General features: G+C 45.1%; 1 protein-coding gene across 1 annotated transcript; it reads left to right on the top strand.

Annotated features, from left to right (window-relative positions):
- The first annotated feature begins 2,116 nt into the window (after positions 1–2,116).
- Btbd18 (BTB domain containing 18) lies at positions 2,117–8,757 on the top strand. Its single transcript, XM_021156906.1, has 2 exons — positions 2,117–2,240; positions 6,597–8,757. The coding sequence occupies exons 1-2, from the start codon at positions 2,117–2,119 to the stop codon at positions 8,642–8,644; spliced, it is 2,172 nt and encodes a 723-aa protein (XP_021012565.1). The 3' UTR covers positions 8,645–8,757.
- Positions 8,758–9,813: the final 1,056 nt, after the last annotated feature.

The raw sequence follows: 9,813 nt of genomic DNA, 5'->3' as shown, positions 1-9,813 counted from the left end.
CAGGAACAAGTTCTACTGCAGAACAATTCCAGGTTGGGTCTGAGGACACGGCTAAGGCCTTGATGCTTTGGAAATTCTTCCCTCACCCTTGCAACTGGGGCCTCGCTCATCTACATTTCCGAGGGCGGGGATGAAAATTAATAGTCTTTCCCACCCTCTTTCGTAGTATAAGGCCACACACAAGCCAGGCAAGACCTCTACCCCTGAACTGGACCATCAATCCTTTTTAAATTCTGAGAATGGAGCTCGCTAAATTGCCCATGCGGATCTGAAACATATAACACTCCTGCCTTGGCCTCCTGAATAATAGCTAAGATTGCAGACATAGGGACACCAGACCACCAAACCCAGCTGATGCTTCGAGTTCTCTTTTTGTTTGTTTGTTTTTGAGACAGAGTTTCTCTGTGTAGCCCTGGCTGTCCTGGAACTCAGGCTTGGCCTCAAATTCCGAAATCCGCTAGCCTCTGCCTCCTGAGTGCTGGGATTAAAGGCGTGCGCCACCACATCTGGCGCTTCGCGTTCTTAATTTACTTACTCGCTCTTTTCTTTCCTGATAGTTTTGACGTGAACTATTTGGACTCTTCAGTGCTACCTGACAGAAAACTACGTACAGTACCAGAAAGAGAACGCAGAGTTGTAAGGTGAGTGGAGGTGGGGAAGTGGTCATGACACATACACACACATACACAAACTAGAAGTGTAGGTCAGAATATTCACTTGATTTGGTGGAGAAGAGTCAACTGCTTACCTCTCCTCGCTCCACTGTTAGCCAGGCAGTTAACCAGGGACACAAAGTCCACAGTATTGCAAATTGATGAGGCCAGTCTGGCTCACTTTGGTCAGTCAACAATTCACTTTGTTCTTGTTTCTCTGCAAGACCTCCCAAATCCTGTCTTGTCTTTTTTGTTTTGTTTTGTTTTTTGTTTTTCGAGACAGGGTTTCTCTGTGTAGCCCTGGCTGTCCTGGAACTCACTTTGTAGACCAGGCTGGCCTCATACTCAGAAATCCGCCCACCTCTGCCTCTGAGTGCTGGGATTAAAGGCCTGTCTTGTCTTGATTGTGCACCCTCTGCTGGTTAGTGTAATAAGTGAAAGGAAAGTGCTTATGGCTTTGCAGAGTCACTTTTATAGCTAGCAGTAGAGCTTTTGAAAGTGTGAGATTTAGAGTATTCTGAGCTGTGGTGCTCAGGAAGAATGCAAGTAGTTGGCACTACAGGAGTTGGGTCTTGGTGCTAATATGAATGAGAAAAACTGAGTAATAAAGATAGCAGACAGAGCTGGGTGTGGTGGCACACGCCTTTAATCCCAGCACCCAGGTTGCAGAGGCAGGCAGATTTCTGAGTTCAAAGCCAGCCTGGTCTACAAAGTGAGTTCCAGGACAGCCAGGGCTATACAGAGAGACCCTGTCTCAAAAACCAAAAACAAACAAACAAACAAAGATAGCAGACAGACACTTGGGGAGATAGTTATTTTGTACTAGGCACACACTGTACTTAGAAATCTTGCCTGTATTGACTCATTTAATTTTATTTTGAGTCAGTCTCCCTGTGCAGCCCATGCTGGCTGACCTCAAACTCACAGTTCTCTTGCCTTTTCCTCTCAGTTGCTTCAATTACAGACATGTACCACCATTCTCTCTCTTTGTTGTGTGTTTGAGACAGGGTCTCATATAGCCTCGGCTGGCCTTGAACTACTTTTTATGGGAGGGTGGATGTCTTTGAATTCCTAGTCATACTACCTCTGCCTCCCAAGAACTGCAATTTTAGACATGCTCCCCATGTCTGGCTTATTGAAATTTTTTTAGAAGCCTTACAAGGTAAGTACTGTTATTTCCATTTCATGCATGAGAAAAACGAGTGTCTGAGACGTTGGGTTACCTGCATGATGTTAACACAGCTATGCTACTTTAGAAGGGAGCCAAGACTCACTCCCTCTGTCATCATAGTCCTCAGGGTAACTTCGCAGCTTGTGTTTCTTCAGCTCGTTAGCTTTTAACTTTTCTTTGCCATTTCAGAGACAAAAACATAAGTTAGGGATAATCTTAACTCTGAAATATATTATCTCCCCACAGGAATCTGAATCAGGAAAACCTAGAAGGTTTATTAACCAAATATAACATGTGCTCTCCTGCCAGTTCCAAAATCCTGTACAGGAACCCCCGGTTCCTCCGGGTAGCTTTTCTACAGCTTCATCACCAGCAGCAGAGTGGTGTGTTTTGTGATGCCCTTCTGCAGGCAGAGGGTAAGAAATTAACCGAGGTTGAGCTGAAAAATTACAATAGAACAAATAAGGTAAAATGTTCAAGGCCAGAGGTAGACTGCAAACCCAGAAGAATATTATTAGCTATAAATGTTATAATCTCGCTGACAAAAAAGCTTTTTGTTTCCAGGACAATCATTTTTGGGAGGGTATGAGGTTTTGTTGGTAGTAGTGTTTATTTTGTTGAGATAGGGTCTCACTATGTAGCCCTGGTGACCTAGAACTTGCTTTGTAAGCCAGACTGGCCTCAGGCTCAGGGATTTGAAACTTGACTCTGCTTTCCTAGGCTAGGATTAAAGGCTTTCTTTTAGCACCTGGCTTAGAATAAATTTGTTTGTTTGTTTGTTTGTTTTTGAGATAAGGTCTTATGCAACCTAGGTTTTCCTCAAACTCTATGTAGCTGAAAAAGGCCTTGGACTTCTAATTCTCCTGCCTCCTGAGTTTTCCACCATGCCTAGTTTGATGCAGAGCTAGGGATCAATCCTGCGGTTTTTGTGCATTGTAGGCAAGCACTCTACAAAAAAGCTATATCCACAGCCCTTCTAAAACTGTTCTCAAGAGTAGAATTGTTGGGAAGCTGAAAAGCTAGCTTAATGGTTCAGAGTATTGACTGCTCTTCCAGAGGAACCTGGTTCGATTCCCAGAGTCCACATTTCAGCTTACAACTGTCTGCAACTCACACATGTGGTGTACAGATAAATATGTAGGTAAAACATAAAACCATTTTTTTAAGTTAAACTGTTACCATTTTTTTAACCCCTAAAATTAACTAGAATGGGGCTGTAAAGATCTGGCGGCTCACTGGCTAAAGACATTTGTTGCTTATGTACCAGCAGGCACATGTTGGCTTAGACCCATCCTTAAGTCCAGTTCCAGGGAATCCAGTGCCCTCTTAGCATCTGGCACACATGTGGTACATATGCATCTGTGTGGATGGAGTACTCAATATATAATTGAAACCTGGATTTAAAAAAAAAAAGTAAATCTTGAAGATAGGCAGGACTTAGGAAGTTGCTGTAAAAGGACCACAAAGGACAGCCCAGGCTACAGAGTAAGCTGTACTCATGCTTGTCACACATATATCGTTTGTTTCGTGGGCTGGGAGGTGCACCACGGCATACAGGTGAAGGTCGGAAAACAGCTTGCAGGAGTCAGTTTTCTCCTTCCATCCAGTGGGCTTCAGGGATGGAACTCAGGTCTATAGGCTTGGTTGGCTGCTAGTACCTTCCTGTGCTAAGTCATATTTCATGCCCAGACTGTCTCAACAAACAAAACTAAACAAAAGGGGTGGGAGGCACGGGAGGGGGGGTTGGCTAGAGGGATTGGTTTAGCACTTATGTCGGTTTTACAAGAGGACCATGGTTCAGTTCCTAGCAATGGCATGGCAGCTTACAGGCTATCCAGTTCTAAGAGATCTGGCGCCCTCTTTTGGCTTCCTTAAGCATCAGGCATCTATGCAAGCAGAACATACATACACATAAAATATAAATGCATAAATCTTTAAAAAAATAATAGAAGTTGAGCATATAGTTCAATTGGCAGAGTGTTAACCTAGTTTTTATGAATCCCTGGGTTCAGTCCCCAGCACAGATTAAACCAGGTGGGGTGGTACATGCTCTAGAAGCAGGAAGATCAGAAATTCAGGTCATCCTTGACTACGTAGGAAGTTTTACACCAGAATAGATAACATGGTACCCAGCCCCAAAATAACTAAGTAAGAGGGTAGGGAAATGGCTCACTGGGTATAAGTCCTAGGTGTGCAAGCATGAGGACCTAAGCTTGAAGCCCTAATACCCAAACATATAGTGCAACTCTCTATAATCCCAGCACCCCTACAAAGAGATGAGTCAGAAGACAGGAGAACTTTGGGAGCCCAAAGGACAGCTAGGCTGTCATAGGGAGCACGTAGAAAGAGTTAGACCCTGTATCAAAGAAAAATGAGGACAAACACAAGTTATTCTTTGACATATATATATATATATATATATATATATTTGTTTTGTTTTTTGAGACAGGGTTTCTCTGTATAGCCCTGGCTGTCCTGGAACTCACTCTGTAGACCAGGCTGGCCTCGAACTCAGAAATCCGCCTGCCTCTGCCTCCTGAGTGCTGGGATTAAATCCCGGCTCCTATATGTATGTTTTATAGCACACTGTGTCTTCACACATCGTATGCAAATAGAAGGCTTAATTGGTAAAGTGCTTGCCTTGAAAGCACAAATATCTATGTTTGGATTATCAACATCCATATAAAAAGCTGGCTGTCTTGATATATGTTTCTATAATTCCAGTGCAGGGGATATAGAGACAGAAGGACCCCTGGGGTTTGTTGGCCAGCTACTCTAGCCAGGTTGGTGAGGTCCAGGTTCAATGAGAGACTCTCAAAGGATAAGGTAGAAAATCAATTGAGGTCAACTTCTAGCCTCCACATACCCTAAATGTAAACTATAGGAGTTAGGGGATCACTCTATAGGTAACAAAGTTATCATGCAAATGTAGAACCTGAGTTTGAATCCTCAGACCCCAAGTAAAACAATATAGTTGTGCACACCTCCAGTCTCAGAGCTCCTTTGCCTAGATAGAAGGCAGGAGCATGAGAATCCTGGGAAACTTGGAGACCAGCTAGCCTGGCATTATGGAGGACAACAAAGAGATCCTGTGTCAAGGTGAAGGGTGGGAACTGCCATTTGAGCTTGTTCTCTTCCATGTTCAGGTTATAGCGTGCAGATCTCACCCCTTCACAAATATGCATGTCCACACACAAACAGAAGAGCTAGAGCCTGATGCAGTGCTGTATGACTGTAATTACTCTCCTCAAATGATTCATGGATTTGAAGCCAGGCTGGGCTATAGAACCAGATCCTGTCTGGAAATAAGCAAACAAAAACAAATGGCAAAGTCTTATGGGCATAGAAAGTCTGAAAAATGTACCTACTATTCTAATGGGATAGTTGCAAAGGTTCAAAATATGTCAAGCACTTAGGAAAGCTTTTTTGTTTGTTTGGGTCTTTTGAAAACAAAATCTCACACTTTAATCCCAGCAATCTAGAGGCAGAGGCAGGTGTGGGTGGATCTCTGTGAGTTTGAGGCCACCCTGCTCTACTGAGGGAGTTCCAGAACAGCCAGGAGTTCACAGAGAAACCCTATTTTGAAAAACCAAAAGAAAAAAATTAAAACAATACCATATATAGCTCCTACCGGCCTTCAGAATGACTAAATTCCTGATGTGTCTACCTGTTAGCTTCTGATGTTATAGACATGCACCACCAAATGTGACTTGAACAAGGTATATTTTGGTGGGGGAGGGGGCTGAGAATTGAACTCAGGACCTCTGGGAGAACAGTCAGAGCTCCTTTTTTTTTTTAATTATTTATTTATTTTATGGACATGAGTACACTGTAGCGGTCCTCAAACACACCAGAAGAGGGCATCAGATCCCATTAAAGATGATTGTAAGCCACCATATGGTTGCTGGGAATTGAACTCAGGACCTTTGGCAGAGCAATCAATGCTCTTAACTGCTGAGCCACCTCTCCAGCCCTAGTCAGTGCTCTTAACCACGGAGCCATCTCTCCAGCCCTAGATAAGGGTTTGGCTTTTTGGTTTTTTTTTTTAATAGATATTTTCCTCATTTACATTTCAAATGCTATCCCAAAAGTCCCTTATAACCCCCCCCCCCGCCCTGCTCCCCAACCCACCCACTCCAGCTTCCTGGCCCTGGCATTCCCCTGGGTCTTAGCAAGACCAAGGGCCTCTCCTTCCATTAATGGCCTACTAGGCCATCCTCTGCTACATATGCAACTAGAGACACAAGCTCTGGGGGGTCCTGGCTAGTTCATATTGTTGTTCTTCCTATAGGATTGCAGACCCCTTTAGCTCCTTGGGTACTTTTTCTAGCTTCTTCATTAGGGGCCCTGTGTTCCATCCAATAGATGACTGTGAGCATCCACTTCTGTATTTGCCAGGCACTGGCATAGCCTCACAAGAGACAGCTATATCAGGGTCCTGTCAACAAAATCTTGCTAGCATATGCAATAGTATCTGGGTTTGGTGGCTGTTTATGGGATGGATCCCCGGGTGGGGCAGTCTCTTGATGGTCATTCCTTCCATCTCTGCTCTGAACTTTTAGACAAGGTTTTTAAAGCCCCAAACACATTGGTTAGCTGATAATGTTTCATATTTTCCCACTCTTTTCAAGCTGTTGCTTAAGTTTTTTTTTTCCTCCTCTCCAAATTAGTGATATTTGCTGTTATTGGGACTAAAAACAAACCAGAGAAAAAGCATAATAAGTGTGTTTTTATTTTTGTTTTTTGTTTGTTTGTTTGTTTTTGTTTTTGAGGTGAGGCTGTCCCAGCCCACTGCTGCATCCTGTCTGCCTGCAGTCCCTTCTTCACAGAACGCTTGGAGCGGGAAAGGCCAGTTCAGGGTCGGAAGGTTGTGCTGGAGATGGGAGGCCTAAAAATCCAGACACTAAGGAAGCTTGTGGACTTCCTGTATACGTCAGAGATGGAAGTATCTCAGGAAGAAGCCCAGGATGTGCTGTCTGCTGCCCGTCAGCTCCGAGTGTCAGAGCTGGAAACCCTTCAGCTAGAGGGTGGGAAGTTAGTAAAGGCTCCACAGGGCCGAAGACTAAACAGAGAGTGCTTACAACCACCAACTGCTGCACCAATCTCTGCCAGAGTGGTGGGACCCAAGAGTCGCCCTCAAACTCCACTGCCTGTCACCCAGACTCCTAGTCCTCTTGGGGCAGTGAGGTTGAAGTCCTTAGGGGAAGAAGAGGGGGCTCACAAAAAGACCAACCTGCCAAATGCAGATAGCTTGTCAGACACTCAGCTCAAGAAGAAAGCCAGAGTTTGCCTGACTCAAGAAAGCAGCTCATCTCCATCAAGCCAGAGAGAAGGACCTAAGGAAAACAAGAGTAACCCTGGTCCTACAGTACTTCCCAGCTTGTACCCTTCTGTGGATGAGCAACTGTTGCCCAGAAAGATCAGGCTGAGTCGCTCAAAGCCTTCACCCCATGTCTATACATCTACACCTTCCAGCATATTAAGTGGTCCCAGCTCAATGCCCACAGCCCCTGGCCGCCGTCTTTGGAGGCAGAGAACTGTAAGTAAAGAAGCACAGGGTGTGGATAAGCAGAAACCAGGGGAAGTCAGTCCTCTACAGAGCACTCCAGACCCACCTGATGTTGGGAAGATGGCTGGGAACAAAAAGCAGAGCCCTGAATTCAGAGCCCCTACCTCCAGTTCTGTAGAGGAGGGGCAGGTTGGAAGAGTAAAACTTAGGAAGATTGTCAATGGTACCTGCTGGGAGGTGGTACAGGAGCCTCCCCTCAGAAACACTCAAGATAGCTCCCAGATCCTAGAACCCTCAGATGTAGAAGAGCCTCCTGGAACTCTGCTGTCCTCAGTTAATGAGCAGGAAATACCTGCTAGAATACAACTGTGTCAGGACTCCCCAGAGAGCCCTAGGCTTCAAGACATTCTGCTCTCTGCTAGCCACTCCCCAGACCACCCTGTGGTGAAGTCAGAGTTTGTGTCTAGTCCAATGCTGACAGGGAAGGAATCTGACTTGAATATTGACTGCAGAGAGCCCTACACATTCGACACAACCTTGCTTGGCCAACCTTGTGAGGCTGAGCAGTATCGAATCACAAGTGCCGCAGCTACCAGTGAACTGGAAGAGATTTTGGATTTTATGCTATGTGGCTCAAATGTTGAGCCACCAGTGGGATCTTTGGAGAGTCCTGGGTCTCAAGGCTGCAGGACCCCAAGTTATCACCTGTCAGAAACAGGAAAGAATTGGATTGAAGGGGAAGAATGGTGTTTGCCAGACATGGAACTCTGGCCCAGAGACCTCACAGGATTGGAAAAGGAACCAGTTAGTGAGAACAAAGAGCCAGTTGAGCCCTTTAGTCCCCTTGTCATGGGCTCTGAGAACACAGAATCATTTGAGTCCCTTAGCCCCCTTGTCATGCCCTCTGAGGTGAGTAGAGAGGCACTTTCACTAAGAGGCTCTTGGACTCCAGACCTTGAAATTACCAGCTCCCAGCCACTGGATGGTCAGGGAGAAAAACTTCTCCACTTTGACTCCTCTGACCCTTCACAGAGATCTTATAATCATCTCTCTCCTCCATGCTCAAACTGGGCAGAGACAGGTCTGGAAGTGTCTCTAGGCATGGATGATGTATTGTGTCCTGTTCCCAAGGCAGTCAGAGAAGTGTCTGCCAATCCTGAACAGCTGGATCCATTTCCTGGCAGTTCTGAAGATGAAGAGATTGATGTGGTAGACTGGACAGTGGAAAGGAAGCTGGGGCCCACTAGTGTTCCCTCTGTTTGGCCTGACCCTTCCTCAGAGTCAGAAACTGAGGTAGATATACTAACATAGTGGAGGCAGGAGGGCAGGTTAGAGCTCCTGGGAGGGTGATAACTGTTCATCAACAGAAGGCTTTCTTGGAAGAAAAGCAAGCACCTCCTCAGAACTGATCTCCCCTCCTCAGGTTTCCGAACCAGGCAGAAGTCAAATAGCAATACCATGGTTAGAAAATTATGAACAAAGCAATTTCTTTGTAATCCATTTTTCAGTGACAAAACTATGTGGTGCCCAACTCAGGTCATAAGAATAGTTATGAGTAGCCTCTCAGTTCATGAGATATCTTATACTCACTGAAAATTCAAGAAAACTTCAAGCACCGTTTGTGGTTGTATTCAAAGAAGGTTTGAGAAGGAATGAAGCCATGTTAGGTAGAACGCTGAAATGAGTGGGATCTCTAAATTGCCCAGGCTGGCTTGAACTCTGACTTCTGCCTCAGCCTCCTGTAGCTAGTGTTACAGGCTTGTGCCTCTAAGCCCAGACTATGGGGCTTACTCACTGCCGGTATGGGAAGTCAAGGAAAAGCTGCCACAGAAGCCAGGAAGATGTTACTTCCACGACTACTTCCCGAGAAGTAGATTAAAAGTAGTTGCTTTTAAAAAACAGATTTATTTTATGGTTTTGGGTTTTTTGTTGTTGTTGGTTGGTTGGCTGGTTTTTTTTTTTTTTTTTTAGATTTATTTATTTATTATATATAAGTACACTATAGTTGTCCTCAGACACTCCAGAAGAGGGCGCCAGATCTCATTGTGGATGGTTGTGAGCCACCATGTGGTTGCTGGGATTTGAACTCTGGACCTTCGGAAGAGCAGTCGGGTGCTCTTACCCACTGAGCCATCTCACCAGCCCCGGTTGGCTGGTTTTTTTTTTTTTTTTTTTTTTTTTTGCTTTTCGAGACAGGGTTTCTCTGTAGCCCTGGCTGTCCTGGAACTCACTCTAGACCAGGCTGGCCTCGAACTCAGAAATTCGCCTGCCTCTGCCTCCCAAGTGCTGAGATTAAAGGCGTGCACCACCACACCCAGCTGTGGTTCTGTTTTAAGCAAGGGTCTCTGGTAGGCCAGATTGGCCCAGTCCCCCTGTCAGACTTCCAAGTACTGAGATTGCAGGTATACACCACCAAACCTATTCTTGTTTAATAAGTGTTTCACCATAGGCCTTACAATTTCCAGACACAAGTTACTTTG

This window comes from Mus caroli, unplaced genomic scaffold, assembly GCF_978045245.1.
Source record: "Mus caroli unplaced genomic scaffold, Mus_caroli_1 scaffold_2, whole genome shotgun sequence".
Classification (NCBI taxonomy): domain Eukaryota; kingdom Metazoa; phylum Chordata; class Mammalia; order Rodentia; family Muridae; genus Mus; species Mus caroli.
This window is presented reverse-complemented; position numbering and strand designations above follow the sequence as displayed.